This window comes from Phaenicophaeus curvirostris, chromosome 33 (genome assembly GCF_032191515.1).
Source record: "Phaenicophaeus curvirostris isolate KB17595 chromosome 33, BPBGC_Pcur_1.0, whole genome shotgun sequence".
Classification (NCBI taxonomy): domain Eukaryota; kingdom Metazoa; phylum Chordata; class Aves; order Cuculiformes; family Cuculidae; genus Phaenicophaeus; species Phaenicophaeus curvirostris.
The window spans coordinates 1928559-1947099 of NC_091424.1; the positions used below are offsets into that span (position 1 = coordinate 1928559).

General features: G+C 51.4%; 1 protein-coding gene across 1 annotated transcript; it reads left to right on the forward strand.

Moving 5' to 3' along the window:
* The first annotated feature begins 389 nt into the window (after positions 1 to 389).
* Positions 390 to 18343, forward strand: TOX4 (TOX high mobility group box family member 4). Its single transcript, XM_069879221.1, has 9 exons — positions 390 to 456; positions 1106 to 1174; positions 3233 to 3481; positions 7262 to 7592; positions 10241 to 10455; positions 12375 to 12446; positions 13231 to 14031; positions 16701 to 16873; positions 18140 to 18343. Exons 1-9 carry the CDS (start codon positions 451 to 453, stop codon positions 18201 to 18203), a joined length of 1980 nt encoding a protein of 659 aa, XP_069735322.1. The 5' UTR covers positions 390 to 450; the 3' UTR covers positions 18204 to 18343.
* Positions 18344 to 18541: the final 198 nt, after the last annotated feature.

The following is an 18541-nucleotide window of genomic DNA, read 5'->3' on the forward strand; positions in this document are numbered from 1 at the left end:
CCCCCACCTCGCTTCCGGCCACGCCTACTCTATGCTCCTTCCTCTCCCTCCCCCCCCCCCCCGAGGGCGACGCTCTATCTCAGTCCTCCAACCCCCCCCTTTCCTCTCTATGCTCCCTCCCTCCTCCTCGCTTCAACGCTCACCCCGCCCCCCCCATATTCCACTTCCGGTCCCGCGCTGCAGGGCGAGGCGCCGCTCTAGCCAAGCCCTCCAACTCCACTTTCCCCGCTCTAACCACCCCCCCCAATCCTTTTAACCCCTCGATTCCACAGGGAGGGGCCCTAATAACCCCCCTCAACACGCCTTTTAACCCCTTCCTCCCCGCCTTTCCTCCTCTCTCCTTTCCAGCGCGCCCCCCCTCTCGTCTCTATGGTAGAGAAGCGGAAGCCGCCTCGGGGAAGGCGGGACTTCCGGTTCGGCGAAGGGAGCGGCGGCGGCGGCGGAGGCGCCATGGAGGTGCGGGGGGGGGGCGTGAAGAGGGTTCTTGGGGTCCTGGGGGGGGGGTAATTGGGTCCTAGGGGGGGTAATTAGGTCCTGAGGGGGTAATTGGGGGGTTATTTGGGTCTTAGGGGGGTTATTGGGGTGCTGGGCGGGCATTTAGGGGGGTTATTTAGATCCTAGGGGGGCTATTGGGGTGCTGGGGGGCATTTAGGGGGGTTATTGGGGTGCTGGAGGGGCATTTAGGGGGGTTATTTAAGCCCTAGGGGGGTTCTTGAGGTGCTGGGGGGGCATTTAGGGGGGTTATTTAGGTCCTAGGGGGGCTATTGGGGTGCTGGGGGGGCATTTAGGGGGGTTATTGGGGTGCTGAGGGGGCATTTAGGGAGGTTATTTAGGTCCTAGGAGGGTTATTGGGGTGCTGGGGGGTATTTAGGGGGGGTATTTAAGCTCTAGGGGGGCTATTGGGGTGCTGAGGGGGCATTTAGGGGGGTTATTTAAGCCCTAGGGGGGTTGTTGGGGTGCTGGGGGGGCATTTAGGGGGTTTTTTTAGGTCCTGGGGGGCATTTAGGGGGGTTATTGGGGTGCTGGGGGGGTATTTGGGGTCGAGGGGGGGTAATTATGGGGTTCTCTCACCCCACGGACCCCCAAACCCCCCCCCCCCCCCCAGTTCCCTGGAGGCAGCGACAACTACTTGGCCATCACCGGAGCAGCTCATCCTTTCCTCACGGGAGCCGAGGTGAGAGTCACCCCCAAAATCTGAGGGTTGAGCCCCAAAATCTGAGGGTTGAACCCCAAAATCTGAGGGTTTAGCCCCAAATTTGGGGCTTCGAAGCCGTTCGGGGCGGGGGGAAAGGGTGAAACTCAGTGAAAACGCCAGGAAATTCCATCAAACGCAGCCCCGGAGAAGGGAAAATCGGGAAAAAATGAGATTTTGAGAGGTGAAATGGTGGAAAATGGGAAGTTTGAGGGGTTGAGTGGCAGGAAAATGAACCAAAATGATTCTAAAGGGACCCAAAATGGTTCTAAACGACCCCAAAATGAGTCCAAACGACCCCAAAATGGTTCTAAGGGACCCAAAATGGGTCCAAACGACCCCAAAACCACTCAAAAAGGGTCCAAAACCACCCAAAATATCCATTTTTTTAATGAAAAATAAGGAAAATTAGGTATTTAATAATATGAAAAGAAATAGGAATCGAGAACGTGGCCAAAACCCACAGAAAAATGTGGTTTCGCTCCTCAAAATGGTGAGAAATGCCCCGAATTAGCTTCAAAATCAGGATTTTGGGTCCAAACTGAGGGATTTGAGGAGTTTTAGTGTAATAAATGACTAGAACTTGCTAAAAATGGTGTCAAATCCCTCAAAATTGAAGGTTTTTGAGGTAAAAAAGAGGGAAATTCAATATTTTCTCTCAGTAAAAGGGAATTTAAGTGAAGAATGTGAGGAAAAAAGGCTGAAAAATCCGATTATGAGGTTTAAAAGGGCGAGAAAAGCCCCAAAATCTCATTCAAAGGTTGTTTTTTGGGTCGAAACTGAGGGATTTGGGGGTTTTATTGTAATAAATGACTAAGTTTTCTTAAAAAACGGCGCCCAACGCCTCAAAATTGGAGGTTTTTTAGGTAAAAACGAGGGAAATTGAATATTTTCCCTCAAAAAAAGGAATTTAGGTGAAGAATGTGAGGAAAAAAGGCTGAAAAATCCGATTATGAGGTTTAAAAGGGTGGGAAATGCCCCAAAATCTCATTCAAAGGTTGTTTTTTGGGTCGAAACTGAGGGATTTGAGGCATTTTAGTGTAATAAATGACTAGAACTTGCTAAAAATGGTGTCAAATCCATTAAAATTGAAGTTTTTTGAGGTAAACGGGAGGAAAATTTAATATTTTCCCTCAGAAAAGGGAATTTAGGTGAAGAATGTGAGGAAAAAAGGCTGAAAAATCCGATTATGAGGTTTGAAAGGGCGAGAAATGCCCCAAAACCTCATTCAAAGGTTGGGTTTTGGGTCAAAACTGAGGGATTTGAGGCATTTTAGTGTAATAAATGACTAGAACCTCCTAAAAATGGTGTCAAATCCATCAAAATTGAAGGTTTTTGAGGTAAAAAAGAGGGAAATTCAATATTTTCCCTCAGAAAAAGGGAATTTAGGTGAAGAATGTGAGGAAAAAAGGCTGAAAAATCCGATTATGAGCTTCAAAAGGGTGGGAAATGCCCCAAAACCTCATTCGAAGGTTGGTTTTGGGGTCCAAACTGAGGGATTTGGGGGTTTTATTGTAATAAATGACCAAGTTTTCTTAAAAAACAGTGCCCAATGCCTCAAAATTGGAGTTTTTTTAGGTGAAAAAGAGGGAAATTGAATATTTTCTCTCAGAAAAAGGGAATTTAGGTGAAGAATGTGAGGAAAAAAGGCTGAAAAATCCGATTATGAGGTTTAAAAGGGCAGGAAATGCCCCAAAACCTCATTCGAAGGTTGGTTTTTGGGTCAAAATTGAGGGATTTGAGGAGTTTTAGTGTAATAAATGACTAGAACTTCCTAAAAATGGTGTCAAATCCATCAAAATTGAAGGTTTTTGAGGTAAAAAACAGGGAAATTCAATATTTTCCCTCAGAAAAAGGAATTTAGGTGAAGAATGTGAGGAAAAAAGGCTGAAAAATCCGATTATGAGCTTCAAAAGGGCGGGAAGTGCCCCAAAACCTGATTTGAAGGCGCTTTTTGGGGTCAAAAATGAGGGTTTTGGGTGGGAAAGGAGGGATTTAGGGTGGGAATTTAAAGATTTTTGGGTTCTTCGCCTCCCCGAGACGTTCCACACGCCGAGCCTGGGGGACGAGGAGTTCGAGCTGCCCCCCATCGCGCTGGAAGGGGACCCGTCGCTGGCCGTGGCCGACGTGGTGGGCCACTTCGAGGATCTGGGGGAGACGGGAGGAGGGGGGACGGAGCCCCCCTTTCCGCCTCCCCCCTACGGGGTGCAGAGCCTGGAGATGCCGGTGGGGATCGGCCACGGATTGATGGAGCAAGGAGGAGGGCTGCTGGCGGGGGGGCTGGCCATGGTGAGGACGCCATTTGGAGGGGAAAATGGAGGGGTTCGAGGGGAAAATGGGGGATTTTGAGGGGAAAATGGGGGATTTTGAGGGGAAAATGGGGGGGTTTGAGGGGAAAATGGGGGGAAAATGGGGTTTGGGGGAGAAAACCAGAGGTTTGGGGGAGAAAACCAGGGATTTGGGGGGGAAAATATGGGGTTTGGGGGGGAATATGGAGGGAAAATGGAGGATTCGAAGGAAAAGGTGGAGGGAAAGGGGGTTTGGAGGGAGAAAAAGGGAGATTTGAGGGGAAAATGGGGGAAAACATGGAGTTTGGGGGGGAGTTTGAGGGGAAAATGGGGGAGTTTGAGGGGAAAATGGGGGAGTTTGAGGGGAAAATGGGATTTGAGAGAGAAAACCAGAGGTTTGGGGGAGAAAACCAGGGATTTGGGGGGGAAAATATGGGGTTTGGGGGGGAATATGGGGGAGAAAATGGAGGATTTGAAGGAAAATGTGGAGGGAAAGGGGGTTTGGAGGGAAAAATGAGGGGAAAGGTGGGGTTTGGGGGAGAAAAAGGGAGATTTTGAGGGGAAATTGGGGAGAAAAAGGGAGATTTGAGGGGAAAATGGAGGGTTTTGAGGGGAAAATGGAGGGTTTTGAGGGGAAAATGGAGGGTTTTGAGGGGGAAATGGGGGATTTTGAGGGGGAAATGGGGGATTTTGAGGGGGAAATGGGGGAAAAACGAGACTTGGGGGAGAAAATCAGAGGTTTGGGGGAGAAAACCAGGGATTTGGGGGGGAAAATATGGGGTTTGGGGGGGAATATGGGGGGGAAAATGGAGGATTCGAAGGAAAATGTGGAGGGAAAGGGGGTTTGGAGGGAGAAAAAGGGAGATTTGAGGGGAAAATGGGGGAAAATGGGGGAAAACATGGAGTTTGGGGGGGAGTTTGAGGGGAAAATGGGGGGGTTTGAGGGGAAAATGGGATTTGAGAGAGAAAACCAGAGGTTTGGGGGAGAAAACCAGGGATTTGGGGGGGAAAATGTGGGGTTTGGGGGGGAATATGGGGGGGAAAATGGAGGATTCGAAGGAAAATGTGGAGGGAAAGGGGGTTTGGAGGGAAAAATGAGGGGAAAGGTGGGGTTTGGGGGAGAAAAAGGGAGATTTTGAGGGCGAAATGGGGAGAAAATGGGGGGTTTTGGGGGGAAAATGGGGGGTTTTGAGGGGAAAATGGAGAGTTTTGAGGGGAAAATGGAAGGTTTTGAGGGGAAAATGGAAGGTTTTGAGGGGAAAATGGGGGATTTTGAGGGGAAAATGGGGGATTTTGAGGGGAAAATGGGGGGGGTTGAGGGGAAAATGGGGGGAAAATGGGATTTGGGGGAGAAAACCAGAGGTTTGGGGGAGAAAACCAGGGATTTGGGGGAGAAAACCAGGGATTTGGGGGAGAAAACCAGGGATTTGGGGGGGAAAATATGGGGTTTGGGGGGGAATATGGAGGGAAAATGGAGGATTGGAAGGAAAATGTGGAGGGAAAGGGGGTTTGGAGGGAGAAAAAGGGAGATTTGAGGGGAAAATGGGGGAAAACATGGAGTTTGGGGAGGAGTTTGAGGGGAAAGTGGGGGAGTTTGAGGGGAAAGTGGGGGAGTTTGAGGGGAAAATGGGATTTGAGGGAGAAAACCAGAGGTTTGGGGGAGAAAACCAGGGATTTGGGGGGGAAAATATGGGGTTTGGGGGGGAATATGGAGGGAAAATGGAGGATTCGAAGGAAAAGGTGGAGGGAAAGGGGGTTTGGAGGGAGAAAAAGGGAGATTTGAGGGGAAAATGGGGGAAAACATGGAGTCTGGGGGGGAGTTTGAGGGGAAAATGGGGGAGTTTGAGGGGAAAATGGGATTTGAGAGAGAAAACCAGAGGTTTGGGGGAGAAAACCAGGGATTTGGGGGGAAAATGTGGGGTTTGGGGGGGAATATGGGGGGGGAAAATGGAGGATTTGAAGGAAAAGGTGGAGGGAAAGGGGGTTTGGAGAGAAAAATGAGGGGAAAGGTGGGGTTTGGGGGAGAAAAAGGGAGATTTTGAGGGGGAAATGGGGAGAAAAAGGGAAATTTGAGGGGGAAATGGGGGTTTGGAGGGGAAAATGGGGGGGTTTGAGGGGGAAATGGGGGATTTTGAGGGGGAAATGGGGGATTTTGAGGGGGAAATGGGGGAAAAACGAGACTTGGGGGAGAAAATCAGAGGTTTGAGGGAGAAAACCAGGGATTTGGGGGGGAAAATATGGGGTTTGGGGGGGAATATGGGGGGGAAAATGGAGGATTCGAAGGAAAAGGTGGAGGGAAAGGGGGTTTGGAGGGAGAAAAAGGGAGATTTGAGGGGAAAATGGGGGAAAACATGGAGTTTGGGGGAGAGTTTGAGGGGAAAATGGGATTTGAGAGAGAAAACCAGAGGTTTGGGGGAGAAAACCAGGGATTTGGGGGGGAAAATATGGGGTTTGGGGGGGAATATGTGGGGGAAAATGGAGGATTTGAAGGAAAAGGTGGAGGGAAAGGGGGTTTGGAGGGAAAAATGAGGGGAAAGGTGGGGTTTGGGGGAGAAAAAGGGAGATTTTGAGGGCAAAATGGGGAGAAAATGGGATTTTGGGGAGAAAAAGGGAGATTTGGGGAGGGAAATGGGGAAAATGGGGCTTGGGGGGGGTTGTGACTCTTAAAGGGGGTTTGGGGGGCTCCTAATGGGGCTTTTGAGAGCTTTAATGAGGTATTTTGGTTATTAATGAGGGATTCAGGGCTATTAACGGGGTTTTTGAGAGTTTTAATGAGTTTGAGTTTGTTATTGAGGGTTTGGGGGCTATTGATGAGGTTTTGAGGGGTATTAATGAGGTTTTGGGGGCTACTAATGAGGTTTGGGGGGCTATTAATGAGGTTTGGGGGCTATTAATGAGACTTTTGAGAGTATTGTTGATGGTTTTGGGGTGTTAATGAGGGGGGTTGGGTATTAATGAGGTTTTTGGGGGCTATTAATGAGGTTTGGAGGGCTGTTAATGAGGTTTTTGAGGGTATTGTTGATGGTTTTGGGGTGTTAATGAGGGAGGTTGGCTATTAATGAGGTTTTGGGGGCTATTAATGAGGTTTTTGAGGGTATTGTTGATGGTTTTGGGGTGTTAACGAGGGGGATTGGCTATTAATGAGGTTTTGGGGGTTATTAATGAGGCTTTGGGAACTATTAATGAGGCTTTTGAGGATATTGTTGATGGTTTTGGGGTGTTAATGAGGGAGTTGGGTATTAATGAGGCTTTGGGGGCTATTGATGAGGTTTTGGGGGCTATTAATGAGGCTTTTGAGGATATTGTTGATGGTTTTGGGGTGTTAATGAGGGGGGTTGGCTATTAATGAGGTTTTGGGGGCTATTAATGAGGCTTTTGAGGGTATTGTTGATGGTTTTGGGGTGTTAATGAGGGGGGTTGGCTATTAATGAGGTTTTGGGGGCTATTAATGAGGCTTTTGAGGATATTGTTGATGGTTTTGGGGTGTTAATGAGGGGGATTGGCTATTAATGAGGCTTTAGAGGCTACTAATGAGGCTTTAGGGCTATTAATGAGGCTTTTGAGGATATTGTTGATGGTTTTGGGGTGTTAATGAGGGGGGTTGGCTATTAATGAGGTTTTGGGGGCTACTAATGAGGCTTTTGAGGATATTGTTGATGGTTTTGGGGCTACTAATGAGGGTTTTGGGGCTCCTAACGAGGGTTTTGGGGCTCCTCCTGAGATTTTTTGGCTGCGGCCGAGGCTTTTTGTGGCGCTTGATGAGGTTTTTGGGGTCCCCCAGGAGCTGGACCCCCCGATGGGGGCTCAGTACAGCGCGGCGCCCCCCGTCACCATCGACGTCCCCCTGGGAGCCCTGAGCCCAGGGGGTTTGCTGGGCCCCGGGCAGCTCACCACCATCGACCAGTCCGAGCTCAGCTCCCAACTGGGCCTCAGCCTGGGGCCGCCCGGCGGCTCCGGCAGCGGCGCCGCCGCCCCGGGGGGCCCCTCGGCCCTGCCCCCCGCCGCCCCCAGCGAGCCCGACGAGCGCCTCTCGCCCTCCCCGTCGCCCACCGGCTCCGTGCAGGAGGACGAGCCCGACGAGTTCCGCAGGGTAAGGCCCCCAAACCCTCCAAAACGGAGCCTTTTGACGTCAAAAGTGCTAAAAAACGGGGGTTTTGAGGGAAAAACTACTCAAAAATTGGGGGTTTTGACATCAAAAGCGCTAAATTTGGGGGATTTGGTGTGAAAGCAGCAAAAAATGACGGGGGTTGACGGCAAAACCACCAAAAATTGTGGATTTTGATGTCAAAAGCACCAAAAATTGTGGGGTTTGGTGTCGAAAGCACCAAGAATTGTGGGGTTTGATGGCAAAAGACACAAAAATTGTGGGTTTTGACATAAAAAATGCCCCAACTTGTGGTTTTTGACGGCAAAAGTACCAAGAATTGTGGGTTTTGGTGTCGAAAGCACCAAGAATTGTGGATTTTGGTGTCGAAAGCACCAAGAATTGTGGATTTTGATGTCGAAAGCGCCAAGAATTGTGGATTTTGGTGTCGAAAGCACCAAGAATTGTGGATTTTGGTGTCGAAAGTGCCAAGAATTGTGGGTTTTGATGTCAAAAGACCCCAAAATTGTGGGTTTTGATGTCAAAAGACCCAAAAATTGTGGGTTTTGATGTCAAAAGACCCAAAAATTGTGGGTTTTGATGTCAAAAGCACCAAGAATTGTGGGTTTTGGTGTCAAACGACCCAAAAATTTTGGGTTTTGATGTCAAACGACCCAAAAATTTTGGGTTTTGATGTCAAACGACCCAAAAATTTTGGGTTTTGATGTCAAACGACCCAAAAATTTTGGGTTTTGATGTCAAACGACCCAAAAATTTTGGGTTTTGATGTCAAACGACCCAAAAATTTTGGGTTTTGATGTCAAACGACCCAAAAATTTTGGGTTTTGATGTCAAACGACCCAAAAATTTTGGGTTTTGATGTCAAACGACCCAAAAATTTTGGGTTTTGATGTCAAACGACCGAAAAATTGCGGGTTTTGATGTCAAACGACCCAAAAATTGTGGATTTTGATGTCAAAAGCACCAAAAATTGTGGATTTTGATGTCAAAAGACCCAAAAATTGTGGGTTTTGATGTCAAACGACCCAAAAATTGTGGGTTTTGATGCCAAAAGACCCAAAAATTGTGGATTTTGGTGTCAAAAGCACCAAGAATTGTGGATTTTGATGTCAAACGACCCCAAAATTGTGGATTTTGATGTCAAAAGTACCAAGAATTGTGGATTTTGATGTCAAACGACCCAAAAATTTTGAGTTTTGATGTCAAAAGCACCAAAAATTGCGGATTTTGATGTCAAAAGCACCAAGAATTGTGGGTTTTGGTGTCAAACGACCCCAAAATTGTGGGTTTTGATTTCAAACGACCCAAAAATTGTGGATTTTGACGTCAAAAGCACCAAAAATTGTGGGTTTTGATGTCAAACGACCCAAAAATTTTGGGTTTTGATGTCAAACGACCCAAAAATTGTGGGTTTTGGTGTCAAAAGCGCCGAGAATTGTGGATTTTGACCTAAAAAATGCCCCAAATTGAGGTTTTTGACGTCAAAAGCACCAAGAATCAGATTTTTTGATGTCAAAAGCATGAAGAATTGTGATTTTTGCTGTCAAGAGCACCAAAAATCTGGTTTTTTACTTCAAAAGCATGAAAAATCATGGTTTTTGCTGTCAAGAACACCAAAAATCCAGGTTTTTACCTCAAAAGCTCAAAGAATCAGGGACTTTTAATGTAAAAAATGGCGGGTTTGAAATTGAAAAGCCCCAAAGTGGGTTTTTTAATGTCGAATTTCGTCCCCAATTCTTAATTTTGCCCCAAATTTCACCCCAATCCCAAATTTTGCCCCAAATTTCACCCCAATCCCCAATTTTACCCCCAATTTCCCCTCAAATTTCACCTTGATCCCAAATTTTGCTGCAAATTTCATCTGGATCCCAAATTTTGCCCCAAAATTTCACCCCAACCCCCAATTTTGCCCCAAAATTTCACCCCAATCCCAAATTTCACCCCAAATTTCACCCCAATCCCAAATTTTGCTCCAAATTTTTGCCCCAATCCCCAAATTTGCTCCAAATTTCACCCTGATCTCAAGTTTCCCCCAAAATTTTTGCCCCAATCCCCAAATTTGCTCCAAATTTCACCCTGATCTCAAATTTCCCCTCAAATTTCGCCCCAATCCCCAAATTTGCTCCAAATTTCATCCCTGATCTCAAATTTCCCCCAAAATTTTTGCCCCGATCCCCAAATTTGCTCCAAATTTCATCCCTGATCTCAAATTTCCCCCCAAATTTTTGCCCTGATCCCCAAATTTGCTCCAAATTTCACCCTGATCTCAAATTTCCCCAAAATTTTTGCCCCAATCCCCAAATTTGCTCCAAATTTCACCCTGATCTCAAATTTCCCCTCAAATTTTGTCCCAATCCCCAAATTTGCTCCAAATTTCATCCCTGATCTCAAATTTCCCCCCAAGTTTTTGCCCCAATCCCCAATTTCACCCCAAATTTCACCCCAATCCCAAATTTTGCTCCAAATTTTTGCCCTGATCCCCAAATTTGCTCCAAATTTCCCCCCCGACCCCCAATTTCCCCCCAAATTTCCCCCCCGACCTCTCCAAACGCCCCTTTTCACCCCAAAAACTCTCTAACTCCCCCCTCTCTCCCCGCAGGCCGCCCCCCCCAAGCCCTCCCCCCCCGCCCCCCCGGCCCCGCCCCCCCCCGGCCCCTCCGGCCGGCGACGCCCCTCGCCGGGCCAAGCCCCCCAAGAAACCCAAGAAGAAGAAGGACCCCAACGAGCCCCAGAAGCCCGTGTCGGCCTACGCCCTCTTCTTCCGCGACACCCAGGCCGCCATCAAGGGCCAAAACCCCAACGCCACCTTCGGGGAGGTCTCCAAGATCGTGGCCTCCATGTGGGACAGTCTCGGCGAGGAGCAGAAGCAGGTGAGAGGGGTGGAGGACGAAGATGTGGAGGAGGAGACCTCAAAATTGCTCTCGGGAGCTTAAAATTGAGGTTGGATTTGGAGATAGAGGGTGAGGAACCTCTTGGTTGAACATCATGGAGACCCTAATGGGGAGAAATGGAGATAAGGAGGTGGTTGAGGTGGAAAATATGGAGGAGAAGACCTCAAAATTGGTCTCGGGAGCTCAAAATTGGTCTCAGGAGCTCAAAATTGAGGTTGGGTTTGGAGCTAGAGGGTGAGGAACCTCGTGGTTGAACATCACGGAGACCCTAATGGGGAGAAATGGAGATAAGGAGGGGGTTGAGGTGGAAAATATGGAGGAGAAGACCTCAAAATTGGTCTTGGGAGCTCAAAATTGAGGTTGGGTTTGGAGATGGAGGGTGAGGAACCTCATGGTTGAACATCATGGAGACTCTAATGGGGAGAAATGGAGATAAGAAGGTGGTTGAGGTGGAAAATATGGAGGAGAAGACCTCAAAATTGGTCTCGGGAGCTCAAAATTGGTCTCAGGAGCTCGAAATTGAGGTTGGGTTTGGAGATGGAGGCTGAGGAACCTCGTGGTTGAACATCATGGAGACCCTAGTGGGGAGAAATGGAGATAAGGAGGTGGTTGAGGTGGAAAATATGGAGGAGAAGACCTCAAAATTGGTCTCGGGAGCTTAAAATTGAGGTTGGATTTGGAGATGGAGGGTGAGGAACCTCGTGGTTGAACATCATGGAGACCTTAATGTGGAGAAATGGAGATAAGGAGGTGGTTGAGGTGGAAAATATGGAGGAGAAGACCTCAAAATTGGTCTCGGGAGCTCAAAATTGGTCTCGGGAGCTCAAAATTGAGGTTGGATTTGGAGATAGAGGGTGAGGAACCTCTTGGTTGAACATCATGGAGACCTTAATGTGGAGAAATGGAGATAAGGAGGTGGTTGAGGTGGAAAATATGGAGGAGGAGACCTCAAAATTGGTCTCAGGAGCTCGAAATTGAGGTTGGGTTTGGAGATGGAGGCTGAGGAACCTCGTGGTTGAACATCATGGAGACCCTAGTGGGGAGAAATGGAGATAAGGAGGTGGTTGAGGTGGAAAATATGGAGGAGAAGACCTCAAAATTGGTCTCAGGAGCTCAAAATTGAGGTTAGGTTTGGAGCTAGAGGGTGAGGAACCTCGTGGTTGAACATCATGGAGACCCTAATGGGGAGAAATGGAGATAAGGAGGTGGTTGAGGTGGAAAATATGGAGGAGAAGACCTCAAAATTGGTCTCGGGAGCTCAAAATTGGTCTCGGGAGCTCAAAATTGAGGTTGGGTTTGGAGATAGAGAGTGAGGAACCTCTTGGTTGAACATCATGGAGACCCTAATGGGGAGAAGTGGAGATAAGGAGGTGGTTGAGGTGGAAAATATGGAGGAGGAGACCTCAAAATTGGTCTCAGGAGCTCAAAATTGAGGTTAGGTTTGGAGCTAGAGGGTGAGGAACCTCGTGGTTGAACATCATGGAGACCCTAATGGGGAGAAATGGAGATAAGGAGATGGTTGAGGTGGAAAATATGGAGGAGGAGACCTCAAAATTGGTCTCGGGAGCTCAAAATTGAGGTTGGGTTTGGAGATGGAGGTGAGGAACCTCATGGTTGAACATCATGGAGACTCTAATGGGGAGAAATGGAGATAAGGAGGTGGTTGAGGTGGAAAATATGGAGGAGAAGACCTCAAAATTGGTCTCGGGAGCTCAAATTTGAGGTTGGGTTTGGAGCTAGAGGGTGAGGAACCTCGTGGTTGAACATCATGGAGACCCCAAGATGGAGGAAGGAGGAGAAAAGGGGCCCCCAGGTTGGAGATGTGGAACGGGGGGACCTCCCTGCGCCCCAAAAATGAGGGAGACCCCTCAGAGGTTGGGGGTTTTCTTCGGTTTTAGGTTTATAAGAGGAAGACGGAAGCCGCCAAGAAGGAATATTTGAAGGCCTTGGCCGCCTATCGCGCCATCTTGGTAGGAGGCAACGTGGAGGGGGAGGGGACACCCCGAAATGGGAGCTAAAATGGAGGGGGGGACCCCAAAATGGAGGGGGGGACCCCAAAATGGGACTTAAAATGGAGGAGAGGACCCCAAAATGGAGGGGGGACCCCAAAATGGGGCTCAAAATGGAGGAAGGGAGCCTAAAATGGAGGGGGGACCCCAAAATGGGACTTAAAATGGAGGGAGGGAGTCTAAAATGGAGGGGGGGACCCCAAAATGGGACCTAAAATGGAAGGAGGCAGCCTAAAATGGAGGAGAGGACCCTAAAATGGAGGGGGGGACCCCAAAATGGGACTCAAAATGGAGGAGGGGACCCCAAAATGGAGGAGGGGACCCCAAAATGGAGGAGAGGACCCCAAAATGGAGGGGGGACCCCAAAATGGGACTCAAAATGGAGGGGGGGACCCCAAAATGGGACCTAAAATGGAGGAGGGGACCCCAAAATGGAGGGGGGGACCCCTAAATGGGGCCTAAAATGGAGGGGGGGACCCTAAAATAGAGGGGAGACCCCAAAATGCGCCTCAAAATGGAGTCGGAACCCCCAAGAAATGGCGGGAAGTCCCTTAAAAATGGCGGGAAAACCCCCCAAAATGGCGGGAAGCCCCCCAAAATGGCGGGAAAACCCTTAAAAAATGGCGGGAAGACCCCCAAAATGGCGGGAAGCCCCCCAAAAAGGCGGGAAGCCCCCCAAAATCGCTCCCCCTCCTTTCCCCTTTAACCCTTTCCCTCCCTTTAACCCTTTTCTCTCCCTCCTCAGACTTCCACGGAGCCCCCGGAGCCCGAGGCGAGCCCCACTCCTCCTCCTCCTCCTCCTCCATCATCCTCATCGCCGCCTCCTCCTGCTGCTGCTGCATCTTCTTCATCATCTTCATCCTCTTCGGCCTCTCCGGACCCTCCGTCCGGGCCCGCCGCCCCCCCGAACCCCCCTCTGGCCCCCCAAACCCCCCCGCTGACCCCCCAGAACCCCCCTCCTCCCATCACCAAGATCCTCATCCCCAAGCAGATGCTCCCCTCCTCGTTAGCCGTCGCCTCCCCCGCCGGCGTCGTCACCGTCATCCCCGCCGCCGTCGTGCCCCCCCTCCAGCCCCCCCAAATCGTCACCCGCTCCCTCCTCCAGGCCTCCTCGGCCCCCCAACTCCCCCGCTTACAACCCCCCCCCCTCCAACAAATGCCGCCCCCCCAACCCCAAACCGCCCCCCCCGCCGCCGCCGCCCTCCTCCAGCCTCCCCCCCCCCTCCAGGCCATGCAGCCCCCCCAAAACCCCCCCCCCAACCCCCCCAAAATCCGCTTGGCCCTCCCCCCGCAGCAACCTCCCCCTCTCCAGATCAAAATCCTCCCCCCCCCCACGGCCGCCATCCAGATCCAAACCCTCCGCTTGCCCGCGGCCGAGGAGGTGGCCGGAGGGACTGGGGGGGGTGCAGCTGCTGCACCCCAAAACGCGGTGGCCGCCGCGGCGGCGGCTGCTGCTGGGGCTACTGGAGCCCCGACTCAGGTGGCCACGGCGGGGGCCGCGTCCCCCGACGCCGTCGAGATGATCGCCGGGGACGTGGTGCCCGAGGTGAGGGGGTTTGGGGGGGCTGGGAGGGGGTTTGGGGGTCACTCGAGGGGGTTTGGGGGGGCTGCGAGGGGGTTTGGGGGTCACTCGAGGGGGTTTGGGGGGGACTGGGATGGATTGAAGGGGGTTTGGGGGGGCTGGGAGGGGGTTTAAGGGGGTTTGGGGGGGCTGGGAGGGGGTTTGGGGGGGACTGGGATGGATTGAAGGGGGTTTGGGGGGGCTGGGAGGGGGTTTAGGGGGGTTTGGGGGGGCTGGGAGGGGGTTTAGGGGGCTTTGGGATGGATTGAAGGGGGTTTGGGGGGGCTGGGAGGGGGTTTGGGGGTCACTCGAGGGGGTTTGGGGCAGCTGGGAGAGGGTTTGGGGGGCTCTGGGATGGATTGAAGGGGGTTTGGGGGGGCTGGGAGGGGGTTTAGGGGGGTTTGGGATGGATTGAAGGGGGTTTGGGGGTCACTTGAGGGGGTTTGGGGGAGACTGGGATGGATTGAAGGGGGTTTGGGGGGGCTGGGAGGGGGTTTAGGGGGGTTTGGGGGGGCTGGGAGGGGGTTTAGGGGGGTTTGTGATGGATTGAAGGGGGTTTGGGGGTCACTTGGGGTTTGGGGGGGCTGGGAGGGGGTTTAAGGGGGTTTGGGGGGGCTGGGAGGGGGTTTAGGGGGCTTTGGGATGGATTGAAGGGGGTTTGGGGGGGCTGGGAGGGAGTTTGAGGGCCACTTGAGGGGGTTTTGGGGCTCTCTGAGGGGCTTTTGGGGGGCTTTGGGATGGACTGAAGGGGGTTTGGGGGGCTGGGAGGGGGTTTGGGGGGGCTGGGAGGGGGTTTGGGGGGTCACTAAAGGGGTTTTTGGGGCACTCTGAGGGGCTTTTGGGGGGACTGGGATGGATTGAAGGGGGTTTGGGAGTCACTGGAGGGGCTTTTGGGGTGCTCTGAGGGGCTTTTTGGGGGGCTTTGGGATGGATTGAAGGGGTTTTGGGGGGGCTGGGAGGGGGTTTAGGGGGGTTGCGGGGGCTGGGAGGGGGTTTAGGGGGGTTTGGGATGGATTGAAGGGGGTTTGGGGGGGCTAGGAGGGGGTTTGGAGGTCACTGGAGGGGCTTTTGGGGTGCTCTGAGGGGCTTTTGGGGGGACTGGGGATGGATTGAAGGGGGTTTGGGGGGCTGGGAGGGGGTTTGGGGGGGTTTGGGGGCCACTTGAGGGGCTTTGGGTGCCTCTGAAAGGGTTTTGGGGCGCTCTGAGGGGTTTTCGGGGTGCTCTGAGTGGTTTTTGGGGCGCTCCGAGGGGCTTTTAGGTGCCTCTGAGAGGCTTTTGAGGTGCTCCCAGGAGGTTTTGGGGCCCTCTGAGGGGCTTTTGGGGTTCTCTGAGAGGTTTTGGGGCCTCCGATGGTTTTTTGGGCGTCTCCGAGTGGTTTTTGGGGCGCTCTGATGGTTTTTGGGGCGCTCTGAGGGGCTTTTGGGCTTCTTCGAGTGGTTTTTCGGGTGCTCTGAGGGTTTTTTGGGGTGCTCTGAGGGGCTTTTTGGGGCCTCTGATGTTTTTTTGGGCGTCTCCGAGTGGTTTTTGGGGCGCTCTGAGGGGCTTTTGGGCTTCTCCGAGTGGTTTTGGGGTGCTTTGAGGGTTTTTTGGGGCACTCTGAGAGGCTTTTGAGGCCTCCGATGGTTTTTTGGGCGTCTCTGAGTGGGTTTTGGGGCGCTCTGAGGGTTTTTTGGGGCGCTCTGAGGGGCTTTTGGGGCCTCTGATGGTTTTTTGAGTGTCTCTGAGTGGTTTTTGGGGCGCTCTGAGGGTTTTTTGGGGCGCTCTGAGGGGCTTTTGGGGCCTCCGATGGTTTTTTGGGCGTCTCTGAGTGGGTTTTGGGGCGCTCTGAGGGTTTTTTGGGGCGCTCTGAGGGGCTTTTGGGGCCTCTGATGGTTTTTTGAGTGTCTCTGAGTGGTTTTTGGGGCGCTCTGAGGGTTTTTTGGGGCGCTCTGAGGGGCTTTTGGGGCCTCTGATGATTTTTTGAGTGTCTCTGAGTGGTTTTTGGGGCGCTCTGAGGGTTTTTTGGGGCGCTCTGAGGGGCTTTTGGGGCCTCTGATGATTTTTTGAGTGTCTCTGAGTGGTTTTTGGGGCGCTCTGAGGGTTTTTTGGGGCGCTCTGAGGGGCTTTTGGGGCCTCTGATGATTTTTTGAGTCTCTCTGAGTGGTTTTTGGGGCGCTCTGAGGGGCTTTTGGGGCGCTGTGAGGGGCTTTTGGGGCATCTCCGAGTGGTTTTTGGGGTGCTCTGAGGGGCTTTTGGGGCCTCTGATGGTTTTTTGAGTGTCTCTGAGTGGTTTTTGGGGCGCTCTGAGGGTTTTTTGGGGCGCTCTGAGGGGCTTTTGGGGCCTCTGATGATTTTTTGAGTCTCTCTGAGTGGTTTTTGGGGCGTTCTGAGTGGTTTTTGGGGCGCTCTGAGTGGTTTTTGGGGCGCTGTGAGGGGCTTTTGGGGCATCTCCGAGTGGTTTTTGGGGTGCTCTGAGGGGCTTTTGGGGCCTCTGATGGTTTTTGGGGTGCTCCGAGTGGCTTTCAGGGCGCTCCGAGGGGCTTTTAGGCGTCTCCGAGGAGGTTCTGAGCGTCTCCGAGGGGGTTTAGGCCCCTCTGAGGCCTTTTGGGGGGCCCGGGCTGGGGGTGTCTGTGCAGTTTCGGGGTTCCCCTAACCCCTTTTTTTTTGTTTCCAGGTGGACTCCCCGCCTCAGCTGGCGGTGGAGCTGGTGGCCGAGTCCCCCGGCGGGGGGGACCCCGAGTCCCCCGGCCCCCGGTGCCTCCGCGCCGGCTGCGCCAACGCCCCCGTGGCCAGCGGCGACTGGGACGAGGAGTATTGCAGCAGCGAGTGCCTCGTCAAGCACTGCCGGTGCGTCCGAACCCCCAAAATTTGGGGGGGTCGCCCTCAAAAAACCCCTTTTTCCCACCCAAAACCACCCCCCGGCGCTGATTTTGGGGGGGGCCGGGGGAAATTCGCCTCAAATGTGGCGTCTGTGCCGCCAAATTCCCTCGCAAACGCAAAAATTTGGCACTTGGATCCCAAAATTCCCTCACAAACGCAAAAATTTGTGACTTGGAACCGAAAATTTCCTCTTGAATCCCAAAATTTGGCACCTGGAACCCAAAATTCCCTCACAGACTCCAAAATTTGGCACCTGGAACTCAAAATTTCCTCGTGAATCCCACAATTTGTGACTTAGAACCCAAAATTTCCTCTTGAATCCCACAATTTGGCACCTGGAACCCAAAATTCCCTCACAAACGCAAAAATTTGGCACCTGGAACTCAAAATTCCCTCATGAAACCCACAATTTGTGACTTAGAACCCAAAATTTCCTCTTGAATCCCACAATTTGGCACCTGGATCCCCAAATTCCCTCACAAACTCCAAAATTTGGCACTCGGAACCCAAAATTTCCTCTTGAATCCCAAAATTTGGCACCTGGAACCCAAAATTCCCTCACAAACTCCAAAATTTGGCACCTGGAACTCAAAATTCCCTCATAAAGCCCCAAATTTGGCACTTGGAACCCAAAATTCCTTCATGAATCCCAGAATTTGGCACCTGGAACCCAAAATTCCCTCACAAACTCCAAAATTTGGCACCTGGAACTCAAAATTTTCTCATAAAGCCCCAAATTTGGCACTTGGAACCCAAAATTCCCTCATGAATCCCACAATTTGTGACTTAGAACCCAAAATTTACTCTTGAATCCCAAAATTTGGCACCTGGATCCCCAAATTCCCTCACAAACGCAAAAATTTGGCACTTGGAACCCAAAATTTCCTCTTGAATCCCAAAATTTGGCACCTGGAACCCAAAATTCCCTCACAAACGCAAAAATTTGGCACTTGGAACCCAAAATTCTCTTATAAAGCCCCAAATTTGGCACTTGGGACCCAAAATTCCCTCACAAACTCCAAAATTTTTCACCTGGACCCCAAAATTTTGGGCTCCAGCCCCACAAATCCCGTTTTCCTCTTTTTTTGGTGCTTCCGGGGGAAAACGTGCCTCAAAAATTGCCATTTTTGCCTCAAAATCCGCCCCGGGACCCCCCAAAATCCCCAAATTTTTTCCCTGCGCCCCAAAATTTGGGTTTTCATCCCCAAAATGTCTTTTTTTTTTGGTTTCTAGGGATGTTTTTCTGGCCTGGCTCGCCGCCCGCAACGCCGGCAACAGCGTCGTCTTCGTCAAGTAACCCCCGTCCCGTGGATTTTGGGGGTCCCCCCTGAAATTTGGGGGTCCCCTCCTCGATTTTGGGGTCCCCCGCGCTGGTTTTCGTGGGAAATCTCCCACCTTTCTGCTGGCGCCGTTGGAATTAAAGGTTTTGCCTCTCGTTCCGATGGGTTTGGGTACCAAAAACTGGGGTTCGCGCCCCAAAAACTGGAGTTTGCACCCCAAAAAGGGCACGTTGACCCCTAAAATTGGTCTTTTCGCCCCAAAATTCTCCCTCTAACTTCAAAATTTGGAGTCGGGACCCCAAAATTTGGTGTTTCTACCTCAAAAATTGGTTCCTGGGCCCCAAAAATTGGCACC

Coding starts and splice junctions, on each gene's coding strand:
- TOX4 (XM_069879221.1), top strand. Junction 3,482..7,261: donor TGGCGGGGGGGCTGGCCATG/GTGAGGACGCCA, acceptor GGGGTCCCCCAG/GAGCTGGACCCCCCGATGGG. Junction 10,456..12,374: donor TCGGCGAGGAGCAGAAGCAG/GTGAGAGGGGTG, acceptor CTTCGGTTTTAG/GTTTATAAGAGGAAGACGGA.